Source organism: Mustela lutreola, chromosome 5, assembly GCF_030435805.1.
Source record: "Mustela lutreola isolate mMusLut2 chromosome 5, mMusLut2.pri, whole genome shotgun sequence".
Lineage (NCBI taxonomy): Eukaryota > Metazoa > Chordata > Mammalia > Carnivora > Mustelidae > Mustela > Mustela lutreola.
Genome location: NC_081294.1, coordinates 62,016,129 through 62,039,082, shown reverse-complemented (window position 1 = coordinate 62,039,082; position 22,954 = coordinate 62,016,129). Strand labels below are relative to the sequence as shown.

Below are 22,954 nucleotides of genomic sequence, written 5' to 3'. Positions count from 1 at the left end.
AGGCATCGGAAATACAGTAGTATCCAAGAAGGATGTGGTTCCCACTCTGAGGGAGTGGACATTCTGGGGCAGGGGTCAAAGTCAGACAAGAGGTAAAACGTACTCTACCTGGTGGGAAGCGTGACAGAAATGCAATCAGGAAGTGGGGGAGAGTAAAGTACTAGGTTCACAGAGGGCCTCTTGAAGCAGTGACTTTGAGCAGAGGTGAAGGGATTGAGCCATGAGGGTAGCTGGGGTGAGGGGTGGGGGGGTCCCTTCCAGGTAGGGGCAAAAACCAGTGCAAAGACCCTGAGGTGGGAATGAGCTGGTGTGGCTGAGAAACAGCAGGGAAGCCAGCGGGGCTGGTGTGAGCAGGTGTGGGAAGTGGAAGCAAATGAGAGCAGAGCTGGAGCGGGGAGGGGGGGAAGGGGAGGAGAGGCCCTGGTTCCCGCTTGTTTTTTAAGCCAATTTACCACAGTGAAAGGGATGTTACTGGAGGTTTCTACCAGAGAAGTGATGAGGCTGCAGAGGGGACTGCTGGCAGGGGGTGGGCGAAGGAACTGGGGGCTAAGGACAAGGCTACTGGATTATTCCAGGCACAGATGATGAAGGCTGAGATTGGGAGGTGGGGAGGTACCTGGCAGAGTGGCGAGAAGGGGTCAGATTCTGGATATGTTTTGAAGGTAGTAGAGATTGCGAATTTTGAGGTTGTAATAAGCAAGGAAACATTCCATATACTAGCTTTGGGTGGTTAATATAGTCGATAAATAAGACCTAATGGATACTTGACGGGGAAGCAGAGAGGTGGTGAGGAGGAATAGGGAGATACTAGGGTTGGATCCTGGAGGGCAGGGGCTTTTTCATTTCATCTTTGATTCTCCCTGTGTCTGCCAGGCACACTTCAGGCACTGGATATATCCAAGCCGCTGCCTCTCTTTTAGAGCTAGAGCAGACCTCAGAAATCCTCTTCTCTGATAAGCCCATTTTTCAGATGGGGAAATGGGCCCAAAGAAGGAGAAGGGCCTGTGGAGTTCAGGGTTAGTAGGGGTCCGGGCAGACCACCTCTGAGGCAGGAGACAGAATGGCAGAGTTTACTTCCACCCAAGGGGGATAAGGAGAACATCTTTTGCTTATAAGCCATGTCGAGCCAGGTTTCTGATATTTGCAACCCAAACAGCCTTGATTGATAGTAACCTTGTATGGGGCAGCAGGGAGAGGGGGCTACGAAGGGCCTTCAGCAGACCAGGCTGAAAGGGAGGGGCTCCCTGGGCAGCAAGGAGGGTGAACCCCGAGCCATACTGCGGGCCATCTCCAGAACCACAAGGATAAGAGCAAGGGCCGGCTGGAGAGCTGTTTCGGGGACAAAAATCAAGCAAGTCGAGGAAGTACAACTCCAGTGTAAACCAAGAGAGGCCGCCCAGGGACCACAGAGCCCACGTTCTCCATGCACGCTGTAACCTTGTGCAAGCCACCCAGCTTCTCTGGGCTGAGACTTCCTCCAGTGTCCACAGGCTGAATTCTCCCCAAGGTCCCCATAGCTGGCACAGTCTCCAGGAAACACTAAATATGACCACAGATCAAAAGCACTTCTGAGCACCAAAGCCCACAAGCCACGGTTATGTGATTATGTTCCTCTCCCTAACATCACTGCTCTTTCCCCAACCTTCTCTTTCAGGGAATTTCTTTACCCAGTCGCTTGAGAATCCTAGTAGATGTTCTTTTAGAGGGACCTGGTGGTTGAAATGAACGCTGGCTGGGGAGACACCCTGCTTTGTTCCTACAAGGGGAAGTTTCCTGTAAAACCAGCTATATGTTAGGACAAAATACAGCCAAGTGACCTGCGAAGTTTACATACTTGTTAAATCTTGATTATACGATCCAACTTCCTTTAGGGAGGGATAAACACTCTTTCTACCCGCTCAGAATCCACTGCCCTGACATGAGGTAAAAAGACCAGAGTGAAAGTGTCTAAGAGGATGTGTTATTTATACAAATTGAAAATGCTTAAGGTGAAAGAACAATAAATAATCTCCCAATTGTACGTCGCTGTCTGGTTTTAGCTGGGCTCGGGGAAAGTGGCTTCCACAAAAAAACAGAAGTATGAACGCGGGCCTCAGGGACCCCACAGAACATCCTAGTTTGGAGATGTCAACAGAAAACCTGAAGTTGAAACGCCACAGCCATGTTACAGAAAGTTCAGCAGGGAAGAGAAAAATACCTCCTTTCTCTCTCCCTTCGCACCCTAACTCATGTGGCATTTTCCATGGTCTCTGTCTGGCCCTTCTCCATGGAAGGGCTGCTGGCTGTGCCCTCCCTCTATGCTGTGCCTCATGCTAGATGTCTCCTGGGACATGGGATTGTAGCTACTTTTCAGAATCTTCACCTGCAGGATTTTCTAGGCGAGAAACAAAGCTCCTGGCAGCAGAGACCCTTCCCCTCGGCTGCGAGAAGCTGTGTTGAGATGTAGGCCCAGCAGCACCTGATCCCAAACCAGCGTTCCTTCCTCCGGTCCCAGCCTGCTTCCGTAAGCAGCACGCACGTACTGAGTACTAAGTAGTCCCGAGCATCTTTTCCAACTTCCCTGCAGTCAGAGCCCACATCCAGTTTTGCTTCCTGCCTTTTTTTTTTTTTTAAAGATTTCATTTATTCATTTAAGAAAGAGAGAGAGCACAAGCAGGTGGAGAGGCAGAGAGAGAGAGACAGAGAGAGAGAAGCGGACTCCCCCACTGAGCAGGGAGCCTGACATGGGGCTTGATCCCAGGGCCTGGAGATCATGACCTGAGCTGAAGGCAGACGCTTAACCATCTGAGCCCCCCAGGTGCTCCTGCCTTTTTGTTTCTTAACTCGACATTATATAAAAACTATTTTCCCCGCATGGCTCCTGGAGCCTCCCAGTGCTCAGGTTTCATGGCTGCGAGAGCCAGAATGTCCCCCACCTTTCCCCTCCTGGGATCACTTCAGCTGTTCCTCCAAATGGCTGAGTCTGTGGACACAGAGGTTCCTAGCTGCTGGCACCAGCACCAGATTCAAACGGGCACACTGTCAGGGGCGAGAAAGCCTTTGGCCAAGAAGAGGCCCCCACACCATGTCCGGAAACAGGCCCCAGGCCCCTATCCTTCCCCGGAAGGCTGAGCACCCGCCAGCCTTGTGAGGGTGCCCACTACGTCCAGGGAGCCCCTGCTCTTCTGGTCAGGGAATCCGACCTGGGGACTCTAAGGATAAGGCAGTGCAGAGGTGGTCTTGTGCGGTGGGGGCCCAGGAGACTGCTGCAGGAGCCCATCCCATGCGTAGGAGGGAGCAGGAGACATTCCTGGCCCAGCCTCACAGTTGACCAAAGGCTGCTCCAGCCCTGCCAAGACCACAGGGGAGGGTCTTTCCAGCATTTTGTCAGGGAAGCAGTGCCTGGACTCTAAACGTAGGGGCAGGAGCGCCTGGGCAGCTCCATCATAAAGTATCTGCCTTCGGCTCAGCTCATGATCCCAGGGTCCTGGGCTCCCCGCTCAGTGGGAAGCCTGCTTTTCCCTCTCCCACTCACCCTGTTTGTGTTCCTTCTCTTGCTGTGTCTCTGTCAAATAAATACAATCTTTAATAAAAAATCAATAAGCATAGGGGCCGTGATTGGGGGGGCACACTGAGTGGCTATGGACAGTTAGGGAGGACAGGACTCTATTCTGACTAAATAAATGTTGCCACTGCCCATCCTTGGACAAGTCCTTGGGTAAGACAGTGGACGGAAGAGCAGCTCGGGTGATGGCTATGTGCTTTCCCACGTCCGTCCTTTAGACCACCCCTCCTGGCTCTGGGTTCGAGCCTGAGCTTTGCTGCTGATTTGCCTGGGGGCCTTGGGTGGTCACGTCACTTCCCAGCGGTGCAGTTTTTCATCTGGAATGCTGTGTGACCTTGGGCCCGTCTTGGGCTGCTGAGAGGCTGGGAGAGCACAGAGATCGGGCAGAAATCCTGGCATATAGTAGATGATCACTGAACGTTCCTTTCTTTCCCTGTGGGAACAGCAGATCCAACTCCTGGGGGAGCCCTTCATCTCCGTCTCTCCCAGAGTCTCATTTTCTAAATCTCCGTGTGAGAGGCAGCTAAAAAGAATACAGGTTTGGAGTCAGACAGATGTGGGTTTAAATTCTGTTTTGTCATTTTATAGTGGTGTGATGTTAAGGTCCATGCCTAACTTCTCTGGGTCTCCCCGCCCAGACCTCCAACGCTGGCAGGAGTCCTCCCCACCCTGCAAGACCGCTGTGAGGAGTTTTGAGTTGGCAAGCTAAGTTCATCAGACACGATGCGTGGCATGTAGTAGGTGTTCACTAAACACGTGGTCTCTCCCATCAGCCACCTTACTTTGTTCCTTTGACAAGAAAAGGTTTCTAACGTCCTTTGACATCAGAGAAGTCGACCTGTAGGTCTGGGGAAATACATCTGGACGTGTTTCTCCGTGGAGGGCTGGTGACCTTGACCAGGAAAGGCCTCTTAAAAACCCTGGGGTCGCCTTTCCTTAGTGTCCAAGGACAGGAGCCCACTTTTAAGCCATCCCAGCAGTGTCCCAAATGTGCCTCGCTTGTTGCCCCAGCCCAGCCTCTCCATTGATCTAAAAAGAGCCTGAGCAAATGGCATTTACGGCCAAGAGGATGACAGGAAGCAACACCCCAGCTTCTCTGGCCGCTGAGATGACAGCTTCCAGCGTGCTGGCATTCAGCAGATGGCATTCTGGCTGAAATTTTCAGCAGATTCCACTCCACAGGGAAAGGGAATCGCCAGCCGGGAGAATGGTCTATTCTGTACCCTCCTTTCACAAGCAGCCCTTTACTGAACCCCTGTTACGGGCCGGTGATTGCCTCTGTTTATTCGATTTAGACTCTGGGATAACCGTGCAGGATCGGTTTTACCACCTTCGTTTTCCAGAGGGGAAAACCAAGGCTGCAAAGCTGGGCAGTGGCAGCAGAGGGCCAAGCCTAGGCCCTTCCATACCCCATCCCTTCTCCAAAGCAGCCCCCTATAACCACTGGAAGCAAGTGTCCTGGCCCTTGTGAAGGATGATGAAAACTGTATAGGCCTCTCTCCCCCGAAAAATACCAACACTCCATGAACACAATTTGGCATACAATTTCAGGGGCTTCCTAGACTCCTATGACCTCTAGGCTCAGACAGTATACCTCCGGCAAGAAGAGGCTGGTTCAAGTGACATTTGTCCAGGTCCGCAATTCAAATCAATGCTATTGGCAACATGGTCTGTGTGTGTGTATGTCCTTTACAGAGGAAAACACAAGGCCAGTATTGGTAAGGCTTCCCTCCACCCAAAGCCAGACAAGAATATGTCTTCTCTGGCAACATGAAGTACCTTTGCCATTGGTGGGTTTGAAAGCGGGCTAGGAAAAAAATAACCAACGTTCCCTCACCTCTGCCAAATGGGGCAGTGACTGGCACCCACGAGACAGATGCCAGCGTAATGGGACTTTGTTCTCTGTTTCAGAGAACCTGGGAGGCCAGGATGGAAGGGGGCCAGCCCACACTGGTAACTGCCACCCTGCTCCTCCCCTTCCTTTTCTTTGCAAACAAAACCTGGTCACCCCAGCACAGCTGGGAAGGCCCCACACTCCTGTCAACACCTACGAGGAGGCTGGGGAGGGAGGCCGGAGGTCACGCGACACTGCTTGTTGGGAGCAAAGCCTACTCCTTCCAGGCCTAAGTGGCAGCCCTCTTGGCTCAAGTGGGCTCAGATGCACCGAGTTCCCAGGGGGTGAGGTCATCCCAATGCCCCTGTGAAGTGTGCTCAGTGGAGTCAGGATTTTCTAGCCCATTCTGACCCTCTGCTGGGCCTCTTCACTGAGGTCTCTTCCTGATAAACTGCCCCAGGAAACTCCAAGCCCCAGGAAATTCCCAGGGGCCAGCTCCCCTGGTTAGGGTCCCACTGCCACTTTGGGGCAGGGAGCCGAGGGAAGTGCCTTCATTCTCTCTCAAGTACATCACTTCCTCCTTCATCTGACTTTTCAGGAGCACGCACTCCATGCCAGGGCCTGTCCTGGCTGCAGGGACACATGCACTGACAAGTCACACAGCCCTTGCCCTGTGATCTGAGACTGGCTGAGGGGCAGACACCGACACCAGGACTATGCAGGGTGGGTGGTGGGCAGGGCTGGGGCCGTGGGGATGCTTCTCAGAGCAGCCATGCTACAGGACTGAGGCAGAAGTGGCTAGGAGGTTGATAGGGTTGGAGAATTGTATTTGATGCAGAGGGAATAGCACAGGCAAAGGCCTGGAGGTGAGAATGAGTGTAATGTACTTAAAGAACTAAAAGGAGTGTAGGGCAGAAGACAGAGGGGAAGTTGGAGCCAGAGCCTGGGGCTGCATCACAAAGGGTCTTAAAGGCCATGCAGAGGGGATAAGTTCCTCAAGAAGGCTCTGGGGACCACCGAATTGTTTGGAGCAGGGAGGAACCCTGAGGATCCACCTCTCCAAAGAATGAGAGTCAAGCCCAGCTTCTTCTCATAGAAACTTCCTCTCTCTCTTCTCGGCCTATCAAAATGACCTAGCAGAGCAGGAGTAAGAAAAACAGTTCAGGTTTTGAATGTTGCTTCCAACTGCTGGTACGGTCCTGCCCCTCGGCACCTGCTTCTCCTCCAGGCAGCTCCTGGCAGTGGCCTGGTGATAAGCTGGCTGAGTCCACCAGCTTTCTCCTTCTCTCTGCCGTGAGGACAGCCTCTCCCCTAGCCTGGGTGGGGCCCGGCTGCTCGGCCACTCACTAACCTGCAGGGCTCCAGCCTGATTTTTTGGAACCATAGATCCACTGGTCCTGCTTCTCAGGCCCAAAGCAACACTGGAGGAGAAAGCCCTCCTTGAACCGCGCTGTTGTGGCTCCTGGAGCCAAGGCGGTGTTCTTCGCAGGCCCCACGGCTGGGCAGTGTTGTCTGGCTCCGAGGAGCAGCGACCTGCCTTTGTGGCACACCACGTGTGTGCTGTGGGCCTGCTGCGTGGCCCCTCTGCCCCTCACCACCCGCTGCCAGGTGGCTCCCAGATGATGAAACCGAGGCCCCTCTCTTGATACCCTCACAGAGGCCACCCAGCTTGCAAGGGCAGTGTCCGCTTTCGACTCTGGTCCTGTCTGACTCCAAAGGCTGCGCCTTTCGTGTTTCATACTTCACTCCACCCCCAGGGTCTCTTGCTTTTCTCCTGACCTGCGGAGGGGAAAAGAGCTAGACTACGTCCAAGTAGCTTAAGCCGCCTTCTGGTGGGAGCAGTGGAGGGATGCCCTGGCTTGGTCTTGAGGAGGGGTGGGTGGGGGGGAAATGTCATCAATCAGCTTGTTTTGAGCAGCTCAAAGGCCAGTTTGGCGGAACTTGAGAGGAACAATAAGCAGCATCTAAAAAAGGAAAGCCGGTGACTGATTACAGCTGGGTGGGGGGGTGGTAGGGGGGGTTAGGAGTTAGAGATGGGCCCCCTGGGGCCCAGAAAAGGAATTGGGGGTGGGACTCGGTCAGAGAGACAGACCTTCCAGGGGACAATGCAGAGACTACCATCGGCTCTGTGCTCCCCAGACCTCCTGTGGTCCTCCTTGGGGAGGCGACTGCTACCAGACCCAATGAGGCAGGGAGGCTCAGAGAGGTTGGGAGAGCTGCCGGAGGCCACACAGCCAGGACATGGTGTTGTTAGCATCTGAACCCAGACCAGCCTGGTTCACAAGGTTAGGGAAGAGAGGGCTCTGGCTGCTTCAGGCAAAGTGTAGAAGTCATCCCTGCATGGAGGAGCAGAGCACAGGGCTTGGCATACAGCAGGTCCTCAACTAATGTCTCCTTCCCTGCCACGTTTGGCTCTGAGGCCCGCAAAGAAGTGACTCTGAAGGGTGCCTCTCCCACTCTGCTTCCCCAGCTTTTCTGTTTCCCTCCACCTCCTCCGCCATGCTGACCGTCCTCCAAATGAGTGGGAACTGAGGTTGCTGCAGAAAGCCTGCATGGTTCAGGTAAACAGCTGGGTCAGGACTGGACTCTGACGTGGATCCAAAACCCATGCATGCTCTTGACCATTCTTCAGAATGGCTTCTCCAGCCAACCAGTGGGTGTTCTAGTGATCTCTCACAGGGACCTGAGAGGAACAGGACGACTGGTCCTATTGTTCCTCCCCACCCTCCACCTCAGCCCACCTATTTCAGGAGCACAGCTTCCTCGCCTTCATGGAGTCCTTGTCTTGTCTTCTCACGGACTTCCCTATTTATTCCTCACCGCCTCCCTGTAAAGGAGGTACCATCATTCTCCCCCTTTTAGAGATGAGGAAGTGGAGGCTCAGAGAGGGACATGACTTGCCCAGGGTGACCCAGGATAGATACAGTAGAACTATTTGAACTCTAGGCTTCCTCTGAAACCAAGGCTCTCTCCACCATCTCTCCTGGGATTCTGGCAAAGAGCTTGTCTGTAATTGCTGTGTGAACAGCACAAAGCTCAGGTCCCCAGTGTCCCCATCTGCCAGATAGGAGGCAGGTTCCAATCACTCTCTGGTCCTAGGAACAGAGTCCCTGGGGGGACTTTGTCTGCAGAGATGAAGGTCTGGGCCATCCTCGGAGTCAGGGAAATTCCACTGTCCCATCTCCTGACCTTGAATTGCCCGGAACCTTGAGGGGAAGGGAAGCTCTTCTGTGGAGTGGAAAGTTACCAAGCCGACCCATCTTGGGAGACACAGGGTACGCGTGTGCCCACCCATCTCTTAAATCCATCATCCTTCGGGAAAAAGGAAAGAAAACACGTGCCCAAGGGATAGAATTGTAATATAAACAATGTGTAATGTTGAGGATATAAACAGAGCACACTTGTGAATAGCTGTGGGCACCCTGCCCAGGGCCAACACTGCCCCCGACACCCCCACCCCACCCATTTCCCCACATGGCTTACTCGTAAAAGCACTTTCTCCCCACTGCACGGAGGTGAGGCATGAGGCCAGCTGAGCCTCAGTAATAAGAACGAAGAGAGAAAAAGGGACAAGGGTGAGTTGGGCCTGATGTCCAAGGACAACAGTCCCAGACCCCAGCGAGGGCAGGTGGCTGCATCTTTCTGTGTCCCAGTGTCTGAGCCATCAAATGGGCCAAAGAACTTCCAACCCGAAGAAACGGCCGAAGGATGTTATAAAAGAAAGACTGAAGGGGTCTGCAGGTGTTCAGCAGATGAACACAAGAGAGCATCCCCGTAAGACCCCAGGGGACCCCTGGAAGAGCATCCCCCTGGGATGGATGAACAGTTCATCCGGGGTCCATCTGACACTCAGTTGCCACCACAATGCTCACATCAAGTCCCAGCCAGGCTAAACACCAGTGCTAAACACCTCACTGCCCTGCAGACTGCTTCCACAGTTAGAAAGTTCTTCCTTTGGTTGAACTCAAATCTGCCTCCACATGAAGGCCCTGCACTGGTCCCGTCTGTGTTTGGTCTGTGGTGCCCTTCCCCATCAGGTCTGCTCTCTGACTGCAGGGATCTGCAGAAAGCTCCCAGGCCATATCGCTAGGAATTCTCTACTCCCCTGGGGATGACACGGGCCTCGATTTGCAGTCTAGAAAGCCCTCAGGACATCAGCTGTCTCCTGACCTGCTTTGAAAGGGGGTTGGAGAGCTACACATCAGGCTTTGGGGAATATCAGCCGGGGTCCCCTCGGTGAGCCCATAGGCCACTTAGAGACCATCCCCACCCCACATGCCCAGAGGCAGGATGTGGGACAGACACCTAAGGAGCTGGTGAACAACCAAAACCAAATGTGCCAGGAGGCTTACAGATTTCTGCCTAACACCACGAAGGCTTCCGGGCCCACCTGACCTCCCACCCTGACTTGCCATAGTCCCAGACGGACATCCTCGCCTTCTCAAAGAGATCATGCTGGACTCCTTGAGCTGTGTGCCCTTGGGCAAGTTACTCTCCCTCTCTGTGCCTCTCTGCTCTCCAACAGTCACAAGGGAGTAACAACAGTAGCTGTCTCCTGAGGCTTGTTCTGAGGGTCAAATGCAGGGACCTGCTCGTAACAGTGTCTGGCACAGACCAGCTGTGTGACATAAGTGTGTGTCTTCTGGGTCTCTCTCCCCCAGGAGCACAGGGCTCAGTGCAGAGCAGGGGCTCTGAGTACATAATCCTAACAGGCACCCCGTGGGAGCACTCACTATCTGTCAGACGCCCTGCATGCCTGTGAAGTGACATCATCACCCCCTTTCTGCAGAAAAGAGAACCCAAGCACAGAGAGGTCAAGTTGCTTGTCCGACTAATGCAGGCATGAAGGGCCGCAGCCTGTGCTGTCACCATTCTCTGCCGAGAATGACCGCACAGTCCAGAGACACGACGCTCCTCACCTGCAGGAAAGCCTGGGTGCTGGGTGACACAGGGCTCCCACCTGAGCCCCATACCCTTGCTGACTGATGGCTGGGTGCTGCCTGGCCCTCTGGGCAGGCAGGGCCCATGAGTGGCTGGGCTCAGGGGAAAGGGTGTGGGCACACTGTGACACCTGCAAATGACAGGTAAGGGTGGCCAACCACAGGCCAATGGTTACAGGCAGGAACCTCAGAGAAGGGGTGCAGAGATCAAGTTCACTCTTCTCCAGGGCCACCAAGTCTACAGGCCCTGGGTGTGGTCGGGAGGGGTGAGGAGTGAACAGGCAGCTTCATTCTGGCTGATGTGACAGAAGTAATTCATCTTCCCAAGGACAAAAGAGGTGGGAAGAGGCACTTGCAGGCAGGACCTGTTGACAGGGGTGGGGCTCAGGATGAGGACAAGGGGCAGCAGCCCCAAGAGAGCGCAGGGCGCCATGCCCTTTAGTGATGGAGAAGAAGGAGCTCTGGGGCTGGGCAGGCCTGGGGTCAGATTCCACTCTGCCACTTCCTGGCTGCGGGTCTCAGGGCATGGCTCCTTTCCCCTCTGAGCTCAGTTTCTTTATCTGCGGAATGGGAGACTACTTCTGGAGGGCTGCTCCTGACTGGTGAGAGAGGATGAACTGGATAAAGAGCCTGGAATGCGGCAAGCCTGTGGGAGTTGTGAGTGCTCTGCTGCTGCCCAGGTGAGCGCTCACTACCTACAGGGCTGCACCCAGGCCTCTTTCCTTTGCCCTCCCCGCTTGAAGCGCACACCTGGCTTCTGGGCTTCTATTTTAAGCCCTCATAGAGCACTGCAAAGTACAGAAAGCCCTTTGGTCCAAAAGAGGGCAGAGCTGACTCTTCTTGTCCATAGGGAAGATTAAACAGCTCTGATGGCCAAGCCCAGTGAAACTGCATGCCCCTGCTGACAACTTCCGCACGTCATCCCGGCAGGGAGCGCGGCAGCTAAGAAATCGAAGCCTCCTGACTGCGGGCTGGCCTGTAAGAAACCATCCGCTCCTCTGACACGGCTTCTGCCCACCGCTCTATCCCCATGGGCCACTTCTACTTACACTGGAACCCCCAGAAGGCCACAGCTCCCCACGTATGCCCCTCTCTCCCTCCGCTCAGGCCTCTGCACACCTAGCCCCTCTATCTTGAACAGCTTTGCTCATTTCCTTCTATTGGCTAACTTTTCTGCTTTCTGGTCTCCCCAGACAAGCACCTTCTCCAGGAAGCCTTCCTGCATCCTGCTCTGGGCTCTCATGGCCCCCAGGGCTCCCCTACCCCACTTACAGTAACTGCCCTGTCCTTGCTGGTCTTTCCCACTAGACCTTGAGTCCCTAAACCCAGGCTTAACCCCAGGCTCAGCAGAGAGCCCAGCCTGGAGGTCTGTGAACAAATGGAAATGGTAAAATGCAATCTGCCACGAGTCTTCTCATCAGAAATCTGGTGTCCCAGACAAAGCTGGAGAGGCCTTGGGAATTGCGGCTGTCAGTACATGTGAAAGGGATGCCTCCCAATACAGCGCTGGGTTCAAGGCTCACAATCACCTGGACTGGGCTTTCAAGGCAGAAAATGAAGGGCACCGGTCATTCGTCCCCAACCAGGAACCCCAGGGGCAGGCTCAAGTCCTCTCTTTCCACAGGGCAAAGATAACCATGACCGTGAAAGCCCCAGGCACTGTGCTAAGATCACCTGCCCTTTTCCATTTAATTCTTGCCACCCCAACCATGAGGGCGCTCCCCCTATGGCCCTCACTTCACAGTGAGGAAACTGAGGCACACAGAGGGAAGCACCTTGCCCAGAGTCACTCTACTGAGCAACGGCTGAGCTGAGATTTGAAGCCGGGCACCTGGACGCTAGGGTCCCTGCTCTAGACCCAAATACCAGATCTCCCGCTGCTGTGGACCAGTGAGTGGTCGCCCCACAACTCTTCATCGATGGAGCCCCATGGAGCCCAGCACACACACCTGCAGGCACAATGGAAACAAAATCTATGAAGAAAAATTCTCCTTACTACCTCAATGTGCTTGATTTTTTTGTTTGTTTGTTTTGTTCTATTCTATGTCATTAAATTTTTTAAAAAGCTGGTCATGCATGAGCCACAGTAGACAGACCAGTTGGTCTGGTGGCCAGGCTTTGTTTGGGGCCCTGGGCCCCCCATGCCCCTCTCTCTGAGGTGGGGTTTGCAGCACCTTGTGCTCTCCGGGATATAACCAGCTACGTGTCCCGTTCCTCTTCCACTAGAGGCCAGCTCCACGGGGGCCTCTGGTGGCTTTCATTCCATTCACAGCTAGACCCCTGGGGCCTGGCACACGACAGGTGCCCCCAAATGTCAGTTAAATGAATGAGGATGCACACTCAGGAAAATGCAGGGCAGGACAGACCCTGGGAGTCACTCTAGCCTGGGCACATGGCCCCGAAGGACAGATGTTGCCTGCCTGGAAAATGGGGCTAAATATAGTCCTCCTAAAGGGTTGTTACAAGGATTTGTGGGTATAGTCCTTGACGTAGAGCTGGGCACAGACCAAGGTCAACATACTTCTCTCACTCCAAGCTCCAGGATGCCTAACTATTGAACTAACACTAAAAAGGGCCATTGACTTGGTCAAGCGTGGACCAACTTAATGATTAAACCCAACTGGCAGTTTGAATTCAGTCTCTTCTCCAATCAGAACTGTGGGGGAGCCCTGGAGGCGCGCTGGCGGGAGGGTTGCAATGCGTCAGTGAGAGAAGGGGGGAAGGGGGAGAGCCCCATCGCGCTGGAACTCCATCCTCCCCGAGCTCCATGTGTTTACTTTTATTTTTATTCTTACAAACTCCAGAGAAAGGGAACAGGGTCCAGAGAAAAGGATCATATGGTATTAGGAATAAGGTCTTCTAAACCCAGCTTTGCCTCTGCCGACCTGTGTGAGTTGGGTCAAGTGTCTGAACCTCTCTGTGCCTCATTCTCCTCATCCATAAAATGGAGAAGCATAGCACCTTACTCCGCAGTACTGAACTGCAACTAGAAAGACAACGGGTGACGCACACAGTAGGAGCTTGGCAAATGCAAGTTCCGGCGCTGGCTCCTGGACATTTCTCTTTATAGGGCATTCGTTACTGATGCCCTTTGTAAAGACTGTCAAGGGGCTTCCCACATCGATCATAAAGGACACTCCCTTTCTTTGGCATGTCATTATTGCACACAGTAATATGACAGAGTCACTTGGGCGCACCCAACACAAGTTATCTGAACCATGGATTGGGAGGGTACCACACCGCTGGAGGAAGAATGTGGAACTTCGGAGCCAAATCAACCTGGATTCCAAACGGGGGGAGCTGTGTGAACTGGGATGAGTCATTTTATCTTTCTGAGCCTTGGTTTCCTTATCTGTAAATGGAGATGATGATCCTTCCCTCGAAGGGCTGTTGCAGACATTAAATTCATTCATTCATTCAACAAGCATGTACTGAACATCTGTGTACTAGCCTCTGCTCCAGGTGCTGAATATACAGCCGTGAATAAAAAGACAAGATCCTCCCTGGGGAGACAGGTGATTAAACAGCTATGTACACACACACCGTGTGGCCCACAGTGATCATGCTAAGGAGAGACACCAAAGGGGAGAGAGCAAGTGGGGCATGCCGGAGGCAGGGCAGGGGAGGTTACGGCAGGACCCACACTGGAGCAGGTAGGTGAAGGAAGCGAGGGGGAAACCACGTGGAGGTCTGGGGGAAGAATGCTCCAGGCAGAAGGAGCAGCAAGTGCAGGAGCCTTAAGGAGAAGCATGCTTGGCATGTAAATGAAGCCACATATGCAGGAAGCCTGGCATGGAATCCAGGTGCTCAGCAAATGCCAGCTCTCTATTTCAAGTCCCATAGAAGGAACCCCACGCATGTGTCCTTTTCCTGAGAACGAAAGCACAAGGATTTCTACAGGGCAAGACTGAGCCAAGTGTTCTCTCAGCCTAAGACGCAGGCAACATGTGAGCTCTACCACTGGTTTTTGAGTGCCTGCCAGCCACTAGGCGCTGGGTTGGGCAACCAGGGATACAAGATAATCAAGACATGGTTTTTGTCCTCAGGCAGCCTCGAGGCCAGTTGTGGAGAGGGGTGATGACGATGCAATGTGGTCAGATGCACAAGCAGAGCCATCAGAAGGTCTCTAGGTAGCAGAGTGAAGGGTGGGGATTGGTGTGGGTGGTCAAGAAAGGCTTCCTGGAGGAGGTGACAGCTAAGTCAAATTTTAAGAAATGCACTAGACAAGGAAGGATATTTCAAGTGTGGGAAGCCTTGTGTGCTGATCACAGAGTTGTAAAAAATGGCATAGTGTGTGTGAGAAACTAATGACACTCAGGCGGGAAAACAATAAACGGCCCTTCATATCCTCAGTACCGCAACCTGATGTGCCTAAGAGCTCCAGCTCTGTCCCCTTCCTCAAACTCAGGGCAAGCATCAGCCCCAGTGGAGAGTTTTAATTTTTCACACTTAGCTACTGCCGTGGGAAAACAACCTTAACCCCGGGCTCTTAGCCCGGGTGGCCCCATTCACAGAGCAAGAGCCCTGTGGGATGGAGAATATATAAATCGCCAGCTATTTTTAGCCTCCCTGGCTGTGGCTGTGTCTTCACCCACCCTAGGGCTGACCCACAGGTGGCAGATTGGATTTTTTTTTTTTTTTACAAGAACAGCATAAATATTTTTAATTAGGAACTCTTACAAAGGGGACCATGCTGCAGCCAGGTATCTGTGGCTGGGAGAGTATCTGCTGCCATATTGACCAACAGGCCTGGACACCCCCGGGGCCAGGTGGCTGGGTCCTTCCATCCCCATCCAGCCAGTATCCCTGCTCAGAGGAGGTGGAGGCCCCTGGTCCATAAATGGACCTGGGTTCAAATCCCACCTCTGCCTCCGACTACCTGATGATCCTCTGCTGGTGACTTCACCTGTCTGAGAATATGGGGCTTTCGAATGCAATGGCCCTAAAGCTGCCCAGAAGCTTATAAAGTAAGAGCTGGCTCCTCTTCCACAGGCCAGGCTTGCGAATCCCAGGCACAGCATCCTCCATTTCAATACCCCCCCAGAGGAAGAAACAACGAATTTTTGGATATAAAGCCTAGAAGGGGAGGTACTATATGGGAGTGGTAGAGCACAGACCACTGATATGTCTCTCTCCCAAAACCTCATACTAAATTTGCACAGCAGCCGACTTGCTTCCCCACTGAGCTGGGCCTTTGTACTTTAAAAATACACAGATCTCTCACTTTCTGCCTAAAAGACGCTACCGATGCCCAGCTTTAAGCCAAAATAAAGACTTTTTCTAAAGACCGGGGTGTGGGGCTGACTGACATGGGGCCCAACCCAGACTCACCCCCAATTAGCAGTGTGACCTTGGGCGAGTCATTTCTCTTCCTCTGAGCCTCAATATCTTTATTTGTAAAATTGGGATAAACATCTTAACAAAGAAAAACTGCTTTGCATGCCGTCTGGGCCCTGGGGTGTATGCAAAGTGCCAGACAAGGAGCCCCCAGCGCAGTGATCCCAGTGATTGGTTACCACCAGGTATTCTCTAGCAAGACCTCCTCTGCTCCCTACTCCCACCTTCCCACCTCACCCCCATCCCCTTACTCTGGCCCCGGAAATTCTAGGGTGATGTCAACTAGGGGGCAATGCGCTCTGCAGTGGTGACTCCAAGGGACTAGAGAGCCCCCAATTGAGCGGACACCAGAGGGGGGCGCAGCCGGGGTGCGTGTGGGAACATGGCCAAACCAAGGCAGCATGTGCCGCGGGGGCGCTGGCGGCTGGAAATTGGGGTACCCCTGCAAGCGCCCCCCACTATCAGCAGCTGCAGTCTCGGCACAACGGGTGGTTCTGGGCGTCGGAAGCCCTGGGGAGCCCGACTCCAGTCACGCCCCAGGGCGCCCCGGGCTCCCTCCTCAGCGCCCTCGGGCTGAAACAAAGGCGAGGGGGCGAGCGGCATCGCCCCAGCGGCCCCTTCGCGCATCTGGCCAAGCAGAGAGAATGAGGACTGGGGTCCCCAAGGTAACCGGGACGCGGTACCGGTCCTCCTGGAGCGCAAAGCCCAGCCAAGGGGCGCGCGCGGAGCCGGGGTCCAGGAGGCACCGCTGACTCCAGCCCGCTGCGCGCCGAGGGCTCCAAGTGGGTGGGGTGGCTCTCCGGAAGTCACCCAGCGGGTCCCCTGGGGAGAGGAGAATCCCAGCGCCCGCCTCCCGGGCAGGGCTCCCCGGCATACCTGGCAGGGTCCTGTGCACGGTGTTGCCCATCGCTGCGTTGGGGCGCGGCGTTGGCGGCGGCGCGCGCGGGGTGCACGGAGGCTAACAACGCGGTGGGCCGGGGACCCGGACCAGGGTCGGGCTCCGGGGCATCGCGGCTGCACGAGCGAGCCGGCGGGCAGCAGCTGGGGCGGGCGCCTGGAGGGAGGCGGTGGCAGCCGAGGAGAAGGCGGAGCCAACCGGCCCCAGCCCGTTGGCTCCGCCTCCACCGCCGCCTCCCGCTGCCTCCAACCGTGCAGGCAGAGGCGGGGCGGTGGCCGCCGCATCTTTTGAAAGTTTGGACCCGGCGGCGGGAGCAGAACCGCCGAGCCTCCCGCTCTCGCCGCTCCCGCGCCCGGGACAGGAAGACGCGCTGGCAGTTGGGTGCCCTCGGGGTGCCAAGCCTTTCACTCATTTCTTCCAACACTTGGATAAGGCCTAGTGTGTGCCTGGCTCTCTTCCAGGCGCTGGGCCAAAGGGGGCCAAGCCTTCACCCTGGCGGTGCAGTTATGTGGAGTGCAGGGTGTAGGGGCTGTGGATGTACACAGCAGGCAGAAGGTCACCTACTTGAGGACAAGTCAGTCGGGGTGACCGTGGTGGAGGTGTGACCACGGACCTCCAAAGGTTGAGAGGAGGGAACATATTATAACACATTAAGCGCATGCCAGGCACTGTGCTGGACATTGTAAGTACAGATGAGGCATGTGAGTGGTGAAAACCGAAATGACAAGCATTTTTTTTTAATTTTTAATTTTATATTTCTTTTAAGAGGTTTTTTTTTTTTTTTTTTTTTAGATTCATTATTTTGAGAGAGAGAAAGAGTGAGCTGGGAGAGGGGGAGCAGGGGGAGGGGCAAAGAGGGCAAAAGAGAGAGAATCTCAAGCAGACTCTCTGCTGAGCAGGAGGCTGGGGCTCCAACTCCAAACCCAGAGATCATGACTTCAGGGGAAATCAAGAGCTGGAAGCTCAAATGACTGAGCCACCCAGGCACCCCAAAATAAAAAGCAATTTAGATCACACAATATGATGATCAAAGCCAGCAAGAAAATAAGATAACTGTGATATAGTAACTTTGTTTCGGGGCCTCAGGGAGAACCTGGGGCACTCCAGCTCCATCTGAAGAAACAGCAAGGAACCAGCCATGGGAAGAGCAGAAGAGCATATTCCTTGCAGAGGGAGTAACAGGCATTCCTCATTCATCCATTGATTCATTCATTCATTCACCCCACCAGTATTCTGAGCAGCTCTCCTGTACTGAACCCAGATCAAACTCAGTGGGAAGTGAAGCCTGCTAGTTCCTGCCTTCACTGGGCTCCATTTTGCAGATAGGAACACTGAGGCTCAGGATGTTACCCAAGAAGACCCAATTCTCAACCAGTTTTTTTTCCCCCAAGTTTACTTTCCATGCTCTTGTATCTTCTGTGAAATATATGTTACTATCCTCACTTTGCAGATAGGGAAATTGAGGGTCAGGGAATGGAAAAGAGGTGCCCAAGATTTCCCAGCTGGTAAGGGCCAAAACTGGCCTGGAGCTATACGAATGAAAGGGAGGCATCTAGGACAGAACCCCCTGGGTCTGTTTCTCCAACGCCTTCTGCCTAGGATTCCTGACCCATCCCAGAGGATTCTCATTCTTCAAGGTTAGCACAAAGCTTCCACCTCTGGGAAAGCTTCTCTATACCCCACCCACCCTGACTCAGTATGTCTTCACATGAAGTTGCCTTCTATTTGAGTCACTAATTTCTCATCTTACAGGTGCTCTGTCAGTTACTTAATTTTTAAACACAAGTCCTGTTCGGGAAAGGTACATTGGTTCAAAATACCCTCAATGCGTATGAGTTTGGGACGCATATAGAGGTCAGAATTACCAACAAAGAAGCCAAGGAAATTTTCCTCATGCAAAGCAATGTGGTGCAAATGGGATTTTGTGATTAAAAGGGTCACCAAGGGAGGGTCACAAAGGGTGAGTGCAAGGAAGGTTGGTATAAACAGACCTTTTAAAGGTCACTTTCAGAGCATCCAAGTAAGCGCTTGTGTTGTGCAGACCACAGTACACACTTGGAGCAAATAAAGCCTCAACTGCCCCAATGCTGTGCAGATGGTCCCTGCAGAGGAGACACAGTGTGCAGTGGCCAACTGACATGTGTATCTAAAAGGGCCGTGTTTTAGCATCTTGGTCCCTGTGAATAAGATCCGCTGTGCAGGGCCACCTGGGTGGCTTGGTGGGTTAAGTATCTGCATTTGGCTCAGGTCATGATCCCAGGGTGCTGGGATCGAGCCCCATGTCGGGCTCCCTCTTCCTCTGCCACTCCCCCCGCTCATGCTCTCTCTCTCTCTCTCTCTCTCTCTCTCTCTCAAATAAATAAATGAAATCTTAAAAAAAATCTGTGGAAACTAAAAAAGCACCCCCACCCACAAAGCAGATGATGGGGACACTGGCGTCAAAGCCACACATGGAGGGTTTGAACCAAATAGTTTCTTGAAATTTGTGAGTAGACAAAGGCAGTCTTTCCAAATTAATATCTTATATAACATTATTTAAAATATGTATATCTTGCTAAGGAAATAACTACTGGAAGTAGACATCTATTTTATCTTCACCATTTAAAGTTTATATTATTCATCTTTATTGTGCATCTTCTCATTGGGGGACGAGGGATTGCCCTTACCCTTTATATGAGTTGCCTTATATTTGTGAATGTACTGCCGTCGCTCACTCCTCTGAGGTCTGTCTGCTCTTTGTCCTGTCCCTCAGTTACCATAGCTGTTACCCTTGCATCCACTCCACTGGCAGATGGGAAGCCTCCTGTGGGCAGGACCCAGCTCATAGTCCCTTTGAAATCTTCAGTGCTCAGCACAGGGCTGGTATACACAGATGCTCAGTACACCTTTGAATAAACTGACGACGGAGATGCATTGCTCTGAACTGGAAAAAGAAAGGGAAGAAAAGAAGGAAGGGAGGGAGGGAGGGTAGGAAAGAGGAGTGAAGGAAGGGGAATTGGTTGATAGTAGCCCGGACCCTGGTGTGATCACTAGTGATACACGTGGGGGGAAACAAGCGAACAAAATAGGGGTGCGTTCACAGAGGTAAAGTCTCTAGAATGAAGCAGGGGCTTGCTGCTCTAGTGCACATGGATTGGGCCATTGGAGGAGAAGATGCTTTGGCTCTGGGTACCATAATTGAGAAGCGAGGCAAAGCTGATCCACAAAGGTGGGGAAGGAGGCTTTGGGAGAGAGTGATCCCTGCCACAAGGGATGTACAAACAGAAGCAGGAGATAGTGGAAGCATCCTTAGACTTGGGCAGCAGCCTCTGGTCAAAACCTCTCCTGGCTTTGAATTTCATGCCCCCTACCCCTTCCCTTAATCACACCCAGACCCCCACAGACTCTGCTTACTCTCCCTTAGCACCAGAACCCGTACTTGGGCTGCATGGGCCCTTGGGTGGGGCTAACTCTCTTAATAGTGAAGTGTTGGCACAGCCTCCCAGGGCAGTGGGTAGAGAGAGGAGGCCCTGGCCAGGCTGACTGGCATCACTCCCACAGGGCTTGCCCTGGCAGGCACGGCCCCATGCAGTAGGACACAGTCAGGTGCACCTTATAAAAAGGGCACACACTGAGCTTGGGGCGTGGGGGGGCATGTGTGTGAAAAGACCCCTTCTTCCAGGGAACCGAAGGGTGTTTGCCTGCATTCCTGCCCACCACTCATTCAAGAACACAAAATCCGGGTTGCCATCAAACCACAAAGCTGGGTTTTTAAACTGCTCCCTGAAGGCTCTACCTTTCAGTAAACTCCGCCTATCAAACCCTTAGTCCCCGGCCCCAGCAGGTCTTCCCCTACAACAGCAACGTTTTTCAGTGCCTGGTTACAATGCAGCCACTGGGGAGTGGTCACCAGGCTGTGCCCTGTGAGTGATCCTCCTCACAGTCTAACGGTGTGGTCATTGACACAATTCCCACCTTGCAGGAGAGGAAACTGTCCAGTTCACACAACCAGGAGGAGGCAGAACTCAGAGGGTTCTCTGTTCTCTCTTTTTTTTTTTTTTTGCAGAGGAGGATCAGGCTCAGAGTGATGAGGCCACTTGGCAAAGCTGTCTCTGTTTGTGTGGAACAGAATCCGCTGCGCGTTACCCAGCAGCCAAGGCAAAAAGGGAAAGAGGCTTGTCCCATGCTCTCTTCGTCCTGTTGCCTTGCAGATTCACAGTTGGTGCTCGACCCAGTGCCAAAGCGGAGCTCTTCCTTGGCGCGTGGGAAGGCTGATGGGCAGAACCTTCCTCCTCAGTTTGCCCAAAGACACCTCAGCAGTGTTCTAATGGCCATCAGAAAAGACCAAGGGCTGGCCATTTCCTGGAATCTGGCAGAGGCAGCTCTATTAGAGGCTAGGGTCATAGGGGCCTGGAGCTCAGCTTTATCATAAGACAGGGACAGAGCTCAGATACTCTGAAACATATAATCATTTTGAGTATGTCCCATGAGCAAGGCAGGGGCTAAAAGGGAATTAATTGATGATTCCAGTAACTTGCATTTACTATGCTGTTATGGTGGTAATTATGACACAGGAATAGCTAACATTTATTGAGTACCAGGAGCTGTTCTAAGTCCTTCAGATGTATGAAGCTCACAATAGCCCTAGGCAGCAGTACTATGAATATGCCCATTTTACCGAGAGGGAAACTGAAGGCCAGAGAGTGTAGGTAGCTTAGCCACCCACACACAGGCAGAGAACAGTGTGACTGAACACAATGGGCCGATTTATGTAATCCTCATAATAACCCTACCAGATAGGGAGGGAGCTAATGGGTAAGGTATTGCATCCCAGTCCTTGTATTGGTTGCTTTTTAAAACCTTCATCTCCATCCTATGGGGCCTTCTGGGAAGCTCAGAGAGGTGAACTGGGCCTCACACCAGGATGGGGACCCAGTCCACTCTGACCTCAGAGTCTGTGCGCCCCTCCTCTTGGCCCCTCAGGTAGCTGAGAGATTGCAGAGCCCAGCCCAGCCCACCTAGAGCAACCAGCAGGCAGGCCTATGCTGACCCATTTTCAGGGTCCAATGCCCAACCTTGGTTTGCCCCTGGGAGAGCCCGCTGCTCCCTGCTGACTTCCTGGAGCTCTGGCTAACCCACCTAGGAGAACACAGACTTCCAAAGAAAAACTGGAGTAACAGATTGTAAATGGCTCCAGAGTCCAGGTTCATATTTTAGCTTAGCTACTTACTACCTGGGCAACCTTGGACAGGCTGCATCTCCTCTCTGTGCCTCAGTTTCTGCATCTGTAAAATGGAATGGATAGGAGCCCTCACTTCATAGGGTAATTGGAAGAGGAGATGTGGCCATCATCGTGGCCTGGCATATAGTAAATGGTCAGGATAGGTGAGCTTGGGAAGGGCTCGTCTTTCTCTCTGCTCTCCCACTCCTGGACTCACCCCTGCAAGCCCACAAGCTGGTTGCAGCCCTTTTCTGCCCCAAACCCTTTCCACTGCAGAGAGGATCCAGGTGGGGCCAGGGCAGGTTGGGTTCAAGTCCTGGTTCTGTCTTTTCCTGGCTGGGTGACTCTAGGCAGGTCATTTCATCCCTCTGAGGCTTTAACTCCTTCTCTGTGAAATGGAGAGATGATCTGCGAGCAGCCCAGGCCTGGCCAGGCACACGAGACCCACGGCCTCCTGCCTATGCTGTCTGCTCACTCGGGGCATCTGCAACCTCCAGTGCCACAGACCTTCCCGTCTTGTGGCTGTGTGTCTTTGTAGTTACTAAACCTCTCTGAACATCAGTGGCCTGATCTCTAAAGTGCGGATGGTAATAATGCCGACCTAATAGGTGATAGAAACTTTCAGTGAGATTGTCTTTGGATTGCCCTTAGCACAGAACAGGTGCCCAATAAATGTTTAATGAATGCATGGACGGACAAATCCCAGGGGTGGGAACTGGGTCTCACTCACAGATCATGAGATGTTGGTCAAGGGTTCAGGCCTTGGAATCAGGCAGCTGGGTTCATTGTCTGGCTTCCCTCTTATCTAGTCGTGTGACCTTGAGTATCTCACTCAACTTCTCTGTGCCTCACTTTCCTCATTCATAAAATGGGCTAATAGTTCTAGCCTTATAAGATTGTTTGGAGGATTCAATCCTTACATGCCAAATGCTTAGAACAATGCCTGGCATGTGGCAAATAATAAAAGTAATCCATCCTCGTTATTCATTATTAATTTTTGTTATTCCTGAGGTCAGCTGCTCAGCAAAGAGGCACGTTTTCCTAGAGGAGGGGAATAGAGTGGGGGACTTGGGTGGGCCCTGTGGGGAAAGCCGCCTCTCTTGGCCCTGAACGTGGCAGTGTCTCCATGTCTTGGGGCAGCTCCTCTGGACTGGTCCAGGTTTGGGGAACCTGAGCAAGATCGGAGGGGTAGTGCCAGCCT

The 22,954-nt window shown here is 53.1% G+C and overlaps 1 protein-coding gene across 2 annotated transcripts in view; it reads right to left on the bottom strand.

The window, feature by feature from the left end:
• The window catches only part of NEURL1B (neuralized E3 ubiquitin protein ligase 1B), a 38,713-nt gene extending 21,977 nt beyond the window's left edge, over positions 1–16,736 (bottom strand). The window contains exon 1 of one of the 2 annotated variants that reach the window (XM_059174316.1): positions 16,532–16,736. In XM_059174316.1, the coding sequence (XP_059030299.1) occupies positions 16,532–16,562 (31 nt within the window). In that variant the 5' untranslated portion in view covers positions 16,563–16,736. The remainder of the gene's footprint in view (positions 1–16,531) is intronic. The other variant, XM_059174315.1, reaches the window with a different exon arrangement.
• Positions 16,737–22,954: the final 6,218 nt, after the last annotated feature.